This window comes from Mytilus edulis, chromosome 12 (assembly GCF_963676685.1).
Source record: "Mytilus edulis chromosome 12, xbMytEdul2.2, whole genome shotgun sequence".
Taxonomy (NCBI): Eukaryota; Metazoa; Mollusca; class Bivalvia; order Mytilida; family Mytilidae; genus Mytilus; species Mytilus edulis.
The window spans coordinates 81,817,271-81,836,084 of record NC_092355.1 but is presented as its reverse complement, the minus strand read 5'-3'; the positions used below and the strand labels follow the sequence as shown (position 1 = coordinate 81,836,084).

At 31.6% G+C, this 18,814-nt stretch overlaps 2 protein-coding genes across 2 annotated transcripts in view; both read right to left on the bottom strand.

The window, feature by feature from the left end:
• LOC139499213 (uncharacterized) overlaps positions 1-18,814 on the bottom strand; it is a 327,861-nt gene that overhangs the window by 278,512 nt on the left and 30,535 nt on the right. The window lies entirely within an intron of this gene.
• Positions 1-18,814, bottom strand: part of LOC139497893 (death-associated protein kinase 1-like) — a 97,199-nt gene that overhangs the window by 71,235 nt on the left and 7,150 nt on the right. Inside the window, exons 5-7 of the mRNA XM_071286133.1 lie at positions 11,680-11,778; positions 11,028-11,123; positions 10,463-10,570 (exon numbers count right to left, since the gene is read on the bottom strand). Coding sequence (XP_071142234.1) covers positions 10,463-10,570; positions 11,028-11,123; positions 11,680-11,778 — 303 coding nt within the window. The remainder of the gene's footprint in view (positions 1-10,462; positions 10,571-11,027; positions 11,124-11,679; positions 11,779-18,814) is intronic.

Below are 18,814 nucleotides of genomic sequence, written 5' to 3'. Positions count from 1 at the left end.
ATCTTTTATAAACTGATTTTATTTAAATTATGAATCATTTTTCAATAATATAAAGTTGAAAATTGACATATATATATATGTTAAATCTAATTTGGTAAGTGTTGGTTATATAATTTCTAAGTTTATCCAGATTTTTTAAAGAGGGGTCAACAAGAAACATGTAAGCAATACACATGATACATGGTCACACAAAGACTTTAATGCAATTTGTCTGTTTTTATATCATACACAGCAAGTGAGCAACCCCCAGAAAAAAAATGTCTGTGTAGCAACAGATGATAGAAAACTTTGAAGTTGCCCCAGCCTGAGTATCAAATTATCTTCCATTTAAAATTAAGTGGTTCTCTTTACTTTTCAAGACTTCTGATTGGATTTGTCTTACTGATTTTCAAACATATTTTGCAACTGAATATGTCAGAACTGGGCCACACTTAAAAATATTTTGGTTTGCCCAAACCCTACCCAAAGGTTGAGACAGTGGGTAGGTAGGTAGGTAGGCATTTTCTTTTTTTTTCTTTTTAAAAAAAAATTGAAATATCAGATGTTTATTAGTCGTCATGCCTATTTGATTAAAAAAAAACTTCTTCAAATCAGGACAATAAAAGAATTTGAGTAGGCAGCTTTTTTCTGGGTAGGTAGCGTTTGGGCAAACAAACCTATTATTTATTATGGCCCTGCTGTTTTCTTTTATATATTTTATGCATACTATTAGCATAAATTTACAAATCCATATTTAATAGAAAGGATTTAAATATGTTGAGATCAAGGATTTATTTAGCAAAAGATCAGTGATTTATATAGCAAGATCTAGCTTTTCACAAAATAAATAGTCTGACATAGTCATAAATCCCCTGGGGCTGGAGGAAAACAAATGGTTGATGAACAGGACCAAGCACTGGCGGATCCAGAAATTTTCTTAAGTGGGGACCCATTGACTGCCTAAGAGGTAGTCCAAATAATTATGACGTCTTGAAAGGCTATATTTTTTTCTTTGACGCCTTACTTCGTCCTTTCAAGACGTCATAATTATTTGGACTACCTAAGAGGGGGCCCGCTCTAGTCACGTTTCAGTGATTCCCTATACAAGCAATCAAATTTTTTCCCAAAAATGGGGAGGGCCCCCCCTAAATCCGCCTCTGCCAAGGACAACATAACATATATATAGAACTCAGATAACCAACTTATACACCATAAGACTACTCTTCAAAGTTTAAGCGACCAAATTTGCAAAGAGATTGGTGACATAATTACAAATTATTTATGAAGGTGGAACTGCACATATTTTGTCAGTCTTTTTTTCCGAGAAAATTCGACATTCTACATACAGTTGAAACCTGAAGAAGTGCGTCAAACACGCACAACTTGTTTTACTATCATCGGTCACTACAAAGGTCAAACGATTTCAACGGATATTGTCAATAAGATCAATTTATGTTGAGGTTTAATAATGTAAATACTCCAGCATCGTCAACTGTGACAACAGAGTTGCGGTTCTTTGATGATTGTTCGGGTCGTCAGTGCGCTTGAATGACATAGACAATTAATCGAAACCATAGTTAAGAAATCTAAATTCACAAAAAGCAGGTTACCAGAGACGATACTTCTCAAAAATAGTGCTGCGCGCTTAATGAATATGAAACTGTAATCAAATTAAGAACGAAACTCTGTACAAATTTAACGTTATATGCTGCCGGGTAAACTAAAAATATTATTTTTATTTAATATGTTCACTTCTGGAAAATCGCGCAGCACTTTTAAGCAACAAGAAAGCACAAGGATTCATTATATAAATATGGGAGGGTGTCATATCTGTATACCTATACTATTGATGTACCCTATCATTCTCTATTCTTTATATTGTTACACCCTATCATTCTCTTTTCTTTATATTGTTATACCCTATCATTCTCTATTCTTTATATTGTTGTACCCTACCATTCTCTATTCTTTATAGTGTTGTACCCTATCATTCCCTATTCTTTATATTGTTGTACCCTATCATTCTCTATTCTTTATATTGTTGTACCCTATCATTCTCTATTCTTTATATTGTTGTACCCTATCATTCTCTATTCTTTATATTGTTGTACCCTACCATTCTCTATTCTTTATAGTGTTGTACCCTATCATTCTCTATTCTTTATATTGTTGTACCCTATCACTCTCTATTCTTTATATTGTTACACCCTATCATTCTCTATTCTTTATATTGTTGTACCCTACCATTCTCTATTCTTTATATTGTTGTACCCTATCATTCTCTATTCTTTATATTGTTACACCCTATCATTCCCTATTCTTTATATTGTTACACCCTATCATTCTCTATTCTTTATATTGTTGTACCCTATCATTCTCTATTCTTTATATTGTTACACCCTATCATTCTCTATTCTTTATATTGTTATACCCTATCATTCTCTATTCTTTATATTGTTATACCCTATCATTCTCTATTCTTTATATTGTTGTACCCTATCATTCTCTATTCTTTATATTGTTGTACCCTATCATTCTCTTTTCTTTATATTGTTGTACCCTACCATTCTCTATTCTTTATATTGTTGTACCCTATCATTCTCTATTCTTTATATTGTTGTACCCTATCATTTTTTATTCTTTATATCGTTACAACCTATCATCCTGTATTCTTTATATTGTTACACCCTATCATTCTCTATTCTTTATATTGTTGTACCCTATCATCTCTATTCTTTATATTGTTGTACCCTATCATTCTCTATTCTTTATATTGTTGTACCCTATCATTCTCTATTCTATATATTGTTGTACCCTACCAATCTCTATTCTTTATATTGTTACACCCTATCATTATCTATTCTTTATATTGTTGTACCCTATCATTCTCTATTCTTTATATTGTTGTACCCTATCATTCTCTATTCTTTATATTGTTACTCCCTATCATTCTCTATTCTTTATATTGTTACACTCTATCATTCTATATTCTTTATATTGTTGTATCCTATCATTCTATATTCTTTATATTGTTGTATCCTATCATTCCCTATTCTTTATATTGTTACATCCTATCATTCTCTATTCTTTATATTGTTACACTCTATCATTCTCTATTCTTTATATTGTTACACCCTATCATTCTATATTCTTTATATTGTTGTATCCTATCATTCCCTATTCTTTATATTGTTACATCCTATCATTATCTATTCTTTATATTGTTATACCCTATCATTCTCTCTTCTTTATATTGTTGTACCCTATCATTCTCTATTCTTTATATTGTTGTATCCTATCATTCTCTATTCTTTATATTGTTACACCCTATCATTATCTATTCTTTATATTGTTGGACCCTATCATTCTCTATTCTTTATATTGTTGTACCCTATCATTATCTATTCTTTATATTGTTATACCCTATCATTCTCTATTCTTTATATTGTTGTACCCTATCATTCTCTATTTTTTATATTGTTACACCCTATCATTTTCTATTCTTTATATTGGTGTACCCTATCATTCTCTATTCTTTATATTGTTGTACCCTATCATTCTCTATTCTTTATATTGTTATACCCTATGATTCTCTATTCTTCATATTGTTGTACCCTATCATTCTCTATTCTTTATATTGTTACACCCTATCATTCTCTATTCTTTATATTGTTGTACCCTATCATTCTCTATTCTTTATATTGTTACACCCTATCATTCTTTATTCTTTATATTGTTGTACCCTATCATTCTCTATTCTTTATATTGTTACACCCTATCATTCTCTATTCTTTTTATTGTTGTACCCTATCATCCTCTATTCTTTATATTGTTGTACCCTATCATTCTCTATTCTTTATATTGTTGTACCCTATCATTCTCTATTTTGTATATTGTTGTACCCTATCATCCTCTATTCTTTATATTGTTGTACCCTACCATTCTCTATTCTTTATAGTGTTGTACCCTATCATTCTCTATTCTTTATAGTGTTGTACCCTATCATTCTCTATTCTTTATATTGTTGTACCCTATCATTCTCTATTCTTTATATTGTTGTACCCTATCATTCTTTATTCTTTATATTGTTACACCCTATCATTCTCTATTCTTTATATTGTTGTACCCTATCATTCTTTATTCTTTATATTGTTACACCCTATCATTCTCTATTCTTTATATTGTTGTACCCTATCATTCTTTATTCTTTATATTGTTACACCCTTTCATTCTCTATTCTTTATATTGTTGTACCCTATCATTCTCTATTCTTTATATTGTTACACCCTATCATTCTCTATTCTTTATATTGTTGTACCCTATCATTCTCTATTCTTTATATTGTTACACCCTATCATTCTCTATTCTTTATATTGTTGTTCCCTCCCTATCATTCTCTATTCTTTATATTGTTGTACCCTATCATTCTCTATTCTTTATATTGTTGTACCCTATCCTTCTCTATTCTTTATATTGTTGTACCCTATCATTCTTTATTCTTTATATTGTTACACCCTATCATTCTCTATTCTTTATATTGTTGTACCCTATCATTCTTTATTCTTTATATTGTTACACCCTATCATTCTCTATTCTTTATATTGTTGTACCCTATCATTCTCTATTCTTTATATTGTTACACCCTATCATTCTCTATTCTTTATATTGTTGTACCCTATCATTCTCTATTCTTTATATTGTTACACCCTATCATTCTTTATTCTTTATATTGTTACACCCTATCATTCTCTATTCTTTATATTGTTGTACCCTATCATTGTCTATTCTTTATATTGTTGTACCCTATCATTCTCTATTCTTTATATTGTTGTACCCTATCATTCTCTATTCTTTATTTTATTGTACCCTATCATTCTCTATTCTTGATAGTGTTGTACCCTCCTATCATCCTCTATTCTTTATATTGTTGTACCCTATCATTCTCTATTCTTTATATTGTTGTACCCTATCATTCTCTATTCTTTATATTGTTGTACCCTATCATTCTTTATTCTTTATATTGTTATACCCTATCATTCTCTATTCTTTATATTGTTGTACCCTATCATTCTTTATTCTTTATATTGTTACACCCTATCATTCTCTATTCTTTATATTGTTGTACCCTATCATTCTTTATTCTTTATATTGTTAAACCCTATCATTCTCTATTCTTGATAGTGTTGTACCCTATCATCCTCTATTCTTTATATTGTTGTACCCTATCATTCTCTATTCTTTATATTGTTGTACCCTATCATTCTCTATTCTTTATATTGTTGTACCCTATCATTCTTTATTCTTTATATTGTTATACCCTATCATTCTCTATTCTTTATATTGTTGTACCCTATCATTCTATATTCTTTATATTGTTACACCCTATCATTCTCTATTCTGTATATTGTTGTACCCTATCATCTATTCTTTATATTGTTGTACCCTATCATTCTCTATTCTTTATATTGTTGTACCCTATCATTCTCTATTCTTTATTTTGTTGTACCCTATCATTGTCTATTATTTATATTGTTGTACCCTATCATTCTCTATTCTTTATATTGTTGTACCCTATCATTCTCTATTCCTCATATTGTTACACCCTATCAATCTCTATTCTTTATATTGTTACACCCTATCATTCTCTATTCTTTATATTGTTGTACCCTATCATTCTCTATTCTTTATATTGTTACACCCTATCATTCTCTATTCTTTATATTGTTACACCCTATCATTCTCTATTCTTTATATTGTTGTACCCTATCATTCTCTATTCTTTATATTGTTACACCCTATCATTCTCTATTCTATATATTGTTGTACCCTATCATTCCTATTCTTTATATTGTTACACCCTATCATTCTCTATTCTTTATTTTGTTGTACCTTATCATCTCTATTCTTTATATTGTTGTACCCTATCATTCTCTATTCTTTATATTGTTGTATCCTATCATTCTCTATTCTTTATATTGTTGTACCCTATCATTCTCTATTCTTTATATTGTTGTATCCTATCATCTCTATTCTTTATATTGTTGTACCCTATCATTCTCTATTCTTTATATTGTTGTACCCTATCATTCCCTATTCTTTATAATGTTGTACCCTATCATTCTCTATTCTTTATATTGTTACACCCTATCATTATCTATTCTTTATATTGTTGTACCCTATCATCTCTATTCTTTATATTGTTGTACCCTATCATTCTCTATTCTTTATATTGTTGTACCCTATCATCTCTATTCTTTATATTGTTGTACCCTATCATTCTCTATTCTTTATATTGTTACACCCTATCATTATCTATTCTTTATATTGTTGTACCCTATCATTCTCTATTCTTTATATTGTTACACCCTATCATTCTCTATTCTTTATATTGTTGTACCCTATCATTTTTTATTCTTTATATCGTTACAACCTATCATCCTGTATTCTTTATATTGTTACACCCTATCATTCTCTATTCTTTATATTGTTGTACCCTATCATCTCTATTCTTTATATTGTTGTACCCTATCATTCTCTATTCTTTATATTGTTGTACCCTATCATTCTCTATTCTTTATTTTGTTGTACCCTATCATTCTCTATTCTTTATATTGTTGTACCCTACCACCCTGGTATTTTTGTTTTAATTAATTGTTTTGCCCATTTCTCTCCATTCCTAATATGTGTTTGTCCTATATCTGTAAAATCTATGAACCCCCTCCACACCCTCCTTTATCTGTATTTCCTTTAAATCTAAACCCTTCTATATATTATCATTCCACACCCTTCTATATCTGTGTGCTTCCTCCACACCACCTTCTTCTATCTGTATAACCTATCCACATCTTTCTATATCTGTATTACTCATCCACACCTTCCTGTATCTGTATTTCCAATCCACACCCTTCTATATCTGTATTACCCATCCACAACTTCCTGTATCTGTATAACCCATTCACACCCGCCTATATCTTTCCTATATCTATATTACTCATCTTCACCCTCCTATATATGTGTGCCTCATTCACACCTTCCTGTATCTGTACAACCTATCCACACCCTCCTTATATCTGTATTACTCATCCACAACCTCCTGTATCTGTATAACCCATCCACACCCTCCTATATTTGTATACCCTCCTATATCTGTATACCCCATCCACACCCTCCTATATCTGTATACCCTATGTATACCCTCCTATATCTCTTTACCACGTCCATACCCTCCTATATTTGTATACCCAATGTATACCCTCCTATATCTGTATACCACATCCACATCCTCCTATATTTGTATACCCTATGTATACCCTCCTTTATCTGTATACCTTATTTCTACCCTCCTATATTTGTATACCCTATGTATACCCTCCTATATCTGTATACCCAATCCACACCCTCCTATATTTATATACCATATGTGTACCCTCATATATCTGTATACCCTATCCGCATCCTCCTATATTGGTATACCCTATGTATACCCTCCTATATCTGTATACCTTATTTCTACCCTCCTATATCTGTATACCCTATGTATACCCTCCTATATCTGTATACCCTTCCACACCCTCCTATATTTGTAAACCCAATGTACCCTCCTATATCTGTATACCCTATCCACATCCTCCTATATTTATAAACCCTATATATACCCTCCTATATCTGTATACCTTATTTCTACCCTCCTATATTTGTATACCCCATCCACACCCATCTCGTGATTGTATATTTGTTGTTTGCGTTGTGTTTTGAATAGAGAAAAAGACGTCTATACAAATTGATGATTTAATGCTGGAATACAATGGCGTTAATACATATCAACCATGACGTTACATATAGAGAGCAGTAACGCGTATAAGTACATGTATGAATCCCGCGTAATGTGATTGTCTCTATTTATCCTCGACACCCTCCCATATGTGTATACCCTAGGTATACCCTCCTATATCTGTATACCTTATTTCTACCCTCCTACATCTGTATACCCTATGTTTACCCTCCTATATCTGTATACCTTATTTCTACCCTCCTATATCTGTATACCCTCCTATACATGTATACCTCATCCACACCCTCCTATATTTGTAAACCCTATGTATCCCGTACTATATCTGTATACCCTATCCACACCCTCCTATATCTGTATACCCCATCCACATCCTCCTATATTTGTAAACCCTATGTATACCCTCCTATATCTGTATACCTTATTTCTACCCTCCTATATCTGTATACCATATGTATACCCTCCTATATCTGTAAACCCCATCCACACCCTCCTATATTTGTATACCCTATTTCTACCCTCCTATATTTGTATACCCTTTCTCTACCCTATGTATACCCTCCTATATCTGTATACCCCATCCACACCCTCCTATATGTGTATATCCAATGTATACCCTCCTATATCTGTATACCTTATTTCTACCCTCCTATATTTGTATACCCTTTTTCTACCCTCCTATATTTCTATACCCTATGTATACCCTCCTATATGTGTATACCCAATGTATACCCTCCTATATCTGTATACCTTATTTCTACCTTCCTATATTTGTATACCCTATGTTTACCCTCCTATATTTGTATACCCTATTTCTACCCTCCTACATTTGTATACCCGATTTCTACCCTTCTATATTTGTATACCCTATTTCTACCCTCCTATATCTGTATACCCTATCCACACCCTCCTATATCTGTATACCCCATCCACACCCTCCTATATCTGTATGCCCTTTTTCTACCCTCCTATATTTGTATACCCTATGTATACCCTCCTATATCTGTATACCCCATCCACACCCTCCTATATTTGTATACCCTATGTATACCCTCCTATATATCTATACCTTATTTCTACCCTCCTATGTCTGTTTACCCTATGTATACCCTCCTATATATGTATACCTTATTCCTTCCCTCCTATGTCTGTATACCCTATGTATACCCTCCTATATATGTATACCTTATTTCTACCCTCCTATGTCTGTATACCCTATGTATACCCTCCTATATATGTATACCTTATTTCTACCCTCCTATATCTGTATACCACATCCACACCCTCCTATATTTGTATACCCCATGTATACCCTCCTATATCTGTATACCTTATTTCTACCCTCCTATATCTGTATACCCCATCCACACTCTCCTATATTTGTATACCCTATTTCTACCCTCCTATATTTGTATACCCTATTTCTACCCTTCTATATCTGTATACCCTATTTCTACCCTCCTATATTTGTATACCCTATTTCTACCCTTCTATATCTGCATACCCTATTTCTACCCTCCTATATTTGTATACCCTATTTCTACCCTCCTATATTTGTATACCCTATTTCTACCCTTCTATATCTGTATACCCTATTTCTACCCTCCTATATTTGTATACCCTATTTCTACCCTTCTATATCTGTATACCCTATTTCTACCCTCCTATATCTCTATACCCTATTTCTACCCTCCTATATTTGTATACCCTATTTCTACCCTTCTATATCTGTATACCCTATTTCTACCCTCCTATATTTGTATACCCTATTTCTACCCTCCTATATTTGTATACCCTATTTCTACCCTCCTATATTTGTATACCCTATTTCTACCCTCCTTTATCTGTATATAGTTATTTTACAGCATTTCATAGTTTTTAGTGTTTATCTTTATGTTGTGTGGCACAAGGTTTAAGCATCCAAGAATGTCATAAATGCAACTTTTCAACGTGGAATGCCAAATTCGACGTTAAATAATGGCCGCCATTACGTGTTGACAACGTCGTCTAGTGAACCGTATCATTGAGCGCTGAAATTCTTACTCAGGCGCTTCCGGTTGTCCTACTGGTATTGTTCAAATAAGGAAATAAATAGATTAGGACATTTATCTCTTGACACTAAACAGCTTTGTAGAAATTGTCTCCATAGGATCATCTCTTTCAAATTATTGCATTAAATATTTTCAAACTGCCAACTATATGAAATAATTAAGAAATTTGTATTTCCCCTTATTGAATCCATATAAATATTGTCTAGTAGTGTTTATTCCTGTATATAAAGTTTGTTTCACCCATCATAACGATTATCTGTCATTGCCCACCTCGCATCTGTTTGAATATATAAACACATGGTGAACGAATGACAATGCATTGCTAGACTGTTTTGATATTATCACATAACTTTGTTATAGTTGTCATGACAACGGATTGGTGTAAGTTTTGTTTGACAATTTGTTTGTTTACACTGACTTTAATTACAGCCAGTATGATAGTCTATGTTCTTGTGTTTTATAGTAAAATTTAGACATTCAAGTCTATATAACTTTTTTCATATTTTAAGTCCAATTTAAATTATCATATGATTTTTAACTATAGCCTTGAAAAAGATTTAATTTGACCAAGCATATGTTATACATCATTTTAGTGATTTATTACTTAATAGTTGAACACTGGGCATATACTATAAAATATTACCTTACGTGTTGTAACTAAGGGACTGGCACCTCCTTGTTCTACCAGACATCGTGTGGTCTGTAGATGTCCCTTCACAGCAGCACAATGTAAAGCTGTATATCCAAGTCCCTATAATATAACCAAATAACATGTAACTATTATGTACAATACTTTGTTATCAATATCAATAATATACAACATATCCTACCACTGACATTAAAACTTGTCTGATAAACTGGACAATGTTGTGTAATAAATATAAACTAAATATATATCACATGGATCAGTGGTCAAAACTGAATACAATGACCAGTCACACTTGTATTTATATTGTATATAAACAAACAATAAACATGTTTTGTTGTGAAATGTCAAGACTTCCATAAAACCTGATATCTTAAAAAAAAAAATTTTTTCAAGAAATGTGTAAAATTATTATATCAATGGATTCAGTAGAACAAAACAAGTAAAATGAGACCCCACTTTATATAATTCTTACAAATATTTGTTCATTAAAACTGTCTAATTAACAACAGGAATTAGTGTAGATTAATAGTAATGTGATCAGACTAAGTAGATAACATACATTTGTGATGTCGATCTTACATCCTCTATCAATGAGGAGACGACAGATCTCCAGGTGTCCAAACCTGGCAGCCTCCATTAATGCTGTCCCTCTAACCTGGAATAATACAACTGACATCAAAACTTGTCTGATAAACTGGACAATGTTGTGTAATAAATATAAACATAATATATATCACATGAATCAGTGGTCAAAACTGAATAAAATGACCAGTCACACTTGTATTTATATTATATATAAACAATAAATAAACATGTTTTGTTGTGAAATGTCAAAGCTTCCATTAAATCTGATATCTTAAAAAAAAAAATTTCAAGAAATGTGTAAAATAATTATATCAATGGATTCAGTAGAACAAAACAAATAAAATGAGACCCCACTTTATATGATTCTTACAAATATTTGTTCGTTAAAACTGTCTAATTAACAACAGGAATTAGTGTAGATTCAGTATAATAAACATTTTAATAAAATATTTTTTTTTAAGAAACATGAAAAGGAGTAATATTTTCTAATTCAGAACAATAATACGAGTAAAATGAGACCCCACTTGATATAATTATTACAAATATTTGTCCATTAACCTGTCTAATTAACAACATGATTTAGTGTAGATTAATAGTAATGTGATCAGACTAAGTAGATAACATACATCTGTGATGTCGATCTTACATCCTCTATCAATGAGGAGACGACAGATCTCCAGGTGTCCCCACCTGGCAGCCCTCATTAATGCTGTCCATCCTCTACCCTGGAATAATACAACTGACATCAAAACTTGTCTGATAAACTGGACAATGTTGTGTAATAAATATAAACAAAATATATATCACATGAATCAGTGGTCAAAACTGAATAAAATGACCAGTCATACTTGTATTTATATTGTACATAAACAACAAATAAACATGTTTTGTTGTGAAATATCAAAACTTCCATTAAACCTGATATCTTAAAAAAATATTTTTTTCAAGAAATGTGTGAAATAATTATATCAATGGATTCAGTAGAACAAAACAAACAAAATGAGACCCCACTCTATATGATTCTTACACATATTTGTTCATTTTAAAAACTGTCTGATTAACAACAGGAATTAGTGTAGATTCAGTATAATTGTTCATTTTAATAAAATATTTTTTTTTAAGAAACATGAAAAGGAGTAATATTTTCTAATTCAGAACAATAATACGAGTAAAATGAGACCCTACTTTATATAATTATAACAAATATTTGTTCATTAAACCTGTCTAATTAACAGCATGATTTAGTGTAGATTAATAGTAATGTGATCAGACTAAGTAGATAACATACATCTGTGATGTCGATCTTACATCCTGTATCAATGAGGAGTCTAGAGATCTCCAGGCGTCCTCTCAAGGCAGCCCTCATTAATCTGTTATGTTCTGAAGTAATTTGTAGTTGTGTGTTTTATATTTCTTATGTACAATTTGTTCTGTTCTGAAGTAACTTGTAGTTGGGTGTTTTATACTGCTGGTGTACAATCTGTTACGTTCTTAAGTAATTTGTAGTTGTGTGTTTTATACTGCTGGTGTACAATTTGTTATGTTCTGAATTAATTTGTTGTTGTGTGTTTTATATTTCTTATGTACAATTTGTTCTGTTCTGAAGTAACTTGTAGTTGTGTGTTTTAACCTGCTGGTGTACAATCTGTTATGTTCTGAAGTAATTTGTAGTTGTGTGTTTTATATTTCTTATGTACAATTTGTTCTGTTCTGAAGTAACTTGGATAGTTGTGTGTTTTAACCTGCTGGTGTACAATTTGTTATGTTCTGAAGTAATTTGTAGTTGTGTGTTTTATATTTCTTATGTACAATTTGTTCTGTTCTGAAGTAACTTGTAGTTGTGTGTTTTATACTGCTGGTGTACAATTTGTTATGTTCTGAAGTAATTTGTAGTTGTGTGTTTTATATTTCTTATGTACAATTTGTTCTGTTCTGAAGTAACTTGTAGTTGTGTGTTTTATACTGCTGGTGAACAATTTGTTCTGTTCTGAAGTAACTTGTAGTTGTGTGTTTTATGCTGTTGTAGTACAATTTGTTATGTTCTGAAGTAATTTGTAGTTGTGTGTTTTATATTTCTTATGTACAATTTGTTCTGTTCTGAAGTAATTTGTAGTTGTGTGTTTTTTTACTGCTGATGTACAATTTGTTCTGCTCTGTAGTAACTTGTAGTTGTGTGTTTTATACTGCTGGTGTACAATCTGTTATGTTCTGAAGTAACTTGTAGTTGTGTGTTTTATACTGCTGGTGTACAATCTGTTATGTTCTGAAGTAATTTGTTGTTGTGTGTTTTATATTTCTTATGTACAATTTGTTCTGTTCTGAAGTAACTTGTAGTTGTGTGTTTTAACCTGCTGGTGTACAATCTGTTATGTTCTGAAGTAATTTGTAGTTGTGTGTTTTATATTTCTTATGTACAATTTGTTCTGTTCTGAAGTAACTTGTAGTTGGGTGTTTTATACTGCTGGTGTACAATCTGTTACGTTCTTAAGTAATTTGTAGTTGTGTGTTTTATACTGCTGGTGTACAATTTGTTATGTTCTGAAGTAATTTGTTGTTGTGTGTTTTATATTTCTTATGTACAATTTGTTCTGTTCTGAAGTAACTTGTAGTTGTGTGTTTTAACCTGCTGGTGTACAATCTGTTATGTTCTGAAGTAATTTGTAGTTGTGTGTTTTATATTTCTTATGTACAATTTGTTCTGTTCTGAAGTAACTTGGATAGTTGTGTGTTTTAACCTGCTGGTGTACAATTTGTTATGTTCTGAAGTAATTTGTAGTTGTGTGTTTTATATTTCTTATGTACAATTTGTTCTGTTCTGAAGTAACTTGTAGTTGTGTGTTTTATACTGCTGGTGTACAATTTGTTATGTTCTGAAGTAATTTGTAGTTGTGTGTTTTATATTTCTTATGTACAATTTGTTCTGTTCTGAAGTAACTTGTAGTTGTGTGTTTTATACTGCTGGTGAACAATTTGTTCTGTTCTGAAGTAACTTGTAGTTGTGTGTTTTTTTACTGCTTATGTACAATTTGTTCTGTTCTGAAGTAACTTGTAGTTGTGTGTTTTATGCTGTTGTAGTACAATTTTTTATGTTCTGAAGTAATTTGTAGTTGTGTGTTTTATATTTCTTATGTACAATTTGTTCTGTTCTGAAGTAACTTGTAGTTGTGTGTTTTTTTACTGCTGATGTACAATTTGTTCTGCTCTGTAGTAACTTGTAGTTGTGTGTTTTATACTGCTGGTGTACAATCTGTTATGTTCTGAAGTAACTTGTAGTTGTGTGTTTTATACTGCTGGTGTACAATCTGTTATGTTCTGAAGTAATTTGTTGTTGTGTGTTTTATATTTCTTATGTACAATTTGTTCTGTTCTGAAGTAACTTGTAGTTGTGTGTTTAATACTGCTGGTGTACAATTTGTTCTGTTCTGAAGTAACTTGCAGTTGTGTTTTATACTGCTGGTGTACAATCTGTTATGTTCTGAAGTAATTTGTAGTTGTGTGTTTTAGATTTTTTATGTACAATTTGTTCTGTTCAAAAGTAACTTGTAGTTGTGTGTTTTTTTTTACTGCTAATGTACAATTTGTTCTGTTCTGAAGTAACTTGTAGTTGTGTGTTTTATACTGCTGGTGTACAATCTGTTATGTTCTGAAGTAATTTGTAGTTGTGTGTTTTATACTGCTGGTGTACAATTTGTTATGTTCTGACGTAATTTGTAGTTGTGTGTTTTATATTTCTTATGTACAATTTGTTCTGTTCTGAAGTAACTTGTAGTTGTGTGTTTTAACCTGCTGGTGTACAATCTGTTATGTTCTGAAGTAATTTGTATTTGTGTGTTTTATATTTCTTATGTACAATTTGTTCTGTTCTGAAGTAACTTGTAGTTGGGTGTTTTATACTGCTGGTGTACAATCTGTTACGTTCTTAAGTAATTTGTAGTTGTGTGTTTTATACTGCTGGTGTACAATTTGTTATGTTCTGAAGTAATTTGTTGTTGTGTGTTTTATATTTCTTATGTACAATTTGTTCTGTTCTGAAGTAACTTGTAGTTGTGTGTTTTAACCTGCTGGTGTACAATCTGTTATGTTCTGAAGTAATTTGTAGTTGTGTGTTTTATATTTCTTATGTACAATTTGTTCTGTTCTGAAGTAACTTGTAGTTGTTAGTTTTATCCTGCTGGTGTACAATTTGTTATGTTCTGAAGTAATTTGTAGTTGTGTGTTTTATATTTCTTATGTACAATTTGTTCTGTTCTGAAGTTACTTGTAGTTGTGTGTTTTATACTGCTGGTGTACAATCTGTTATGTTCTGAAGTAATTTGTAGTTGTGTGTTTTACACTGCTGGTGTACAATTTGTTCTGTTCTGAAGTAACTTGTAGTTGTGTGTTTTTTTACTGCTGATGTACAATTTGTTCTGCTCTGAAGTAACTTGTAGTTGTGTGTTTTATACTGCTGGTGTACAATTTGTTATGTTCTGAAGTAACTTGTAGTTGTGTGTTTTATACTGCTGGTGTACAATCTGCTATGTAACTTGTAGTTGTGTGTTTTATACTGCTGGTGTACAATTTGTCATGTCCTGAAGTAACTTGTAGTTGTGTGTTTTATACTGCTGGTGTACAATCTGTTATGTTCTGAAGTAATTTGCTGTTGTGTGTTTTATATTTCTTATGTACAATTTGTTCTGTTCTGAAGTAACTTGTAGTTGTGTGTTTTATACTGCTGGTGTACAATTTGTTCTGTTCTGAAGTAACTTGTAGTTGTGTGTTTTATACTGCTGGTGGACAATTTGTTCTGTTCTGAAGTAACTTGTAGTTGTGTGTTTTATACTGCTGGTGTACAATCTGTTATGTTCTGAAGTAACTTGTAGTTGTGTGTTTTATACTCTGGTGTACAATCTGTTATGTTCTGAAGTAATTTGTTGTTGTGTGTTTTATATTTCTTATGTACAATTTGTTCTGTTCTGAAGTAACTTGTAGTTGTGTGTTTAATACTGCTGGTGTACAATTTGTTCTGTTCTGAAGTAACTTGCAGTTGTGTTTTATACTGCTGGTGTACAATCTGTTATGTTCTGAAGTAATTTTTAGTTGTGTGTTTTATACTGCTGGTGTACAATCTGTTATGTTCTGAAGTAATTTGTAGTTGTGTGTTTTATACTGCTGGTGTACAATTTGTTATGTTCTGAAGTAATTTGTAGTTGTGTGTTTTATATTTCTTATGTACAATTTGTTCTGTTCTGAAGTAACTTGTAGTTGTGTGTTTTATACTGCTGGTGTACAATTTGTTCTGTTCTGAAGTAACTTGCAGTTGTGTTTTATACTGCTGGTGTACAATCTGTTATGTTCTGAAGTAATTTGTAGTTGTGTGTTTTATACTGCTGGTGTACAATCTGTTATGTTCTGAAGTAATTTGTAGTTGTGTGTTTTATACTGCTGGTGTACAATTTGTTATGTTCTGAAGTAATTTGTAGTTGTGTGTTTTATATTTCTTATGTACAATTTGTTCTGTTCTGAAGTAACTTGTAGTTGTGTGTTTAACCTGCTGGTGTACAATTTGTTATGTTCTGAAGTAATTTGTAGTTGTGTGTTATATACTGCTGGTGTACAATCTGTTATGTTCTGAAGTAATTTGTAATTGTGTGTTTTACACTGCTGGTGTACAATTTGTTCTGTTCTGAAGTAACTTGTAGTTGTGTGTTTTTTTACTGCTGATGTACAATTTGTTCTGCTCTGAAGTAACTTGTAGTTGTGTGTTTTATACTGCTGGTGTACAATTTGTTATGTTCTGAAGTAACTTGTAGTTGTGTGTTTTATACTGCTGGTGTACAATCTGTTATGTAACTTGTAGTTGTGTGTTTTATACTGCTGGTGTACAATTTGTTATGTTCTGAAGTAACTTGTAGTTGTGTGTTTTATACTGCTGGTGTACAATCTGTTATGTTCTGAAGTAATTTGCTGTTGTGTATTTTATATTTCTTATGTACAATTTGTTCTGTTCTGAAGTAACTTGTAGTTGTGTGTTTTATACTGCTGGTGTACAATTTGTTCTGTTCTGAAGTAACTTGTAGTTGTGTGTTTTTTTACTGCTGATGTACAATTTGTTCTGCTCTGAAGTAACTTGTAGTTGTGTGTTTTATACTGCTGGTGTACAATCTGTTATGTTCTGAAGTAACTTGTAGTTGTGTGTTTTATACTGCTGGTGTACAATATGTTATGTTCTGAAGTAATTTGTTGTTGTGTGTTTTATATTTCCGATGTACAATTTGTTCTGTTCTGAAGTAACTTGTAGTTGTGTGTTTTATACTGCTGGTGTACAATTTGTTCTGTTCTGAAGTAACTTGCAGTTGTGTTTTATACTGCTGGTGTACAATCTGTAATGTTCTGAAGTAATTTGTAGTTGTGTGTTTTAAATTTCTTATGTACAATTTGTTCTGTTCTGAAGTAACTTGTAGTTGTGTGTTTAATACTGCTGGTGTACAATTTGTTCTGTTCTGAAGTAACTTGCAGTTGTGTTTTATACTGCTGGTGTACAATCTGTTATGTTCTGAAGTAATTTTTAGTTGTGTGTTTTATACTGCTGGTGTACAATCTGTTATGTTCTGAAGTAATTTGTAGTTGTGTGTTTTATACTGCTGGTGTACAATTTGTTATGTTCTGAAGTAATTTGTAGTTGTGTGTTTTATATTTCTTATGTACAATTTGTTCTGTTCTGAAGTAACTTGTAGTTGTGTGTTTTATACTGCTGGTGTACAATTTGTTCTGTTCTGAAGTAACTTGCAGTTGTGTTTTATACTGCTGGTGTACAATCTGTTATGTTCTGAAGTAATTTGTAGTTGTGTGTTTTATACTGCTGGTGTACAATCTGTTATGTTCTGAAGTAATTTGTAGTTGTGTGTTTTATACTGCTGGTGTACAATTTGTTATGTTCTGAAGTAATTTGTAGTTGTGTGTTTTATATTTCTTATGTACAATTTGTTCTGTTCTGAAGTAACTTGTAGTTGTGTGTTTAACCTGCTGGTGTACAATTTGTTATGTTCTGAAGTAATTTGTAGTTGTGTGTTATATACTGCTGGTGTACAATCTGTTATGTTCTGAAGTAATTTGTAATTGTGTGTTTTACACTGCTGGTGTACAATTTGTTCTGTTCTGAAGTAACTTGTAGTTGTGTGTTTTTTTACTGCTGATGTACAATTTGTTCTGCTCTGAAGTAACTTGTAGTTGTGTGTTTTATACTGCTGGTGTACAATTTGTTATGTTCTGAAGTAACTTGTAGTTGTGTGTTTTATACTGCTGGTGTACAATCTGTTATGTAACTTGTAGTTGTGTGTTTTATACTGCTGGTGTACAATTTGTTATGTTCTGAAGTAACTTGTAGTTGTGTGTTTTATACTGCTGGTGTACAATCTGTTATGTTCTGAAGTAATTTGCTGTTGTGTATTTTATATTTCTTATGTACAATTTGTTCTGTTCTGAAGTAACTTGTAGTTGTGTGTTTTATACTGCTGGTGTACAATTTGTTCTGTTCTGAAGTAACTTGTAGTTGTGTGTTTTTTTACTGCTGATGTACAATTTGTTCTGCTCTGAAGTAACTTGTAGTTGTGTGTTTTATACTGCTGGTGTACAATCTGTTATGTTCTGAAGTAACTTGTAGTTGTGTGTTTTATACTGCTGGTGTACAATATGTTATGTTCTGAAGTAATTTGTTGTTGTGTGTTTTATATTTCCGATGTACAATTTGTTCTGTTCTGAAGTAACTTGTAGTTGTGTGTT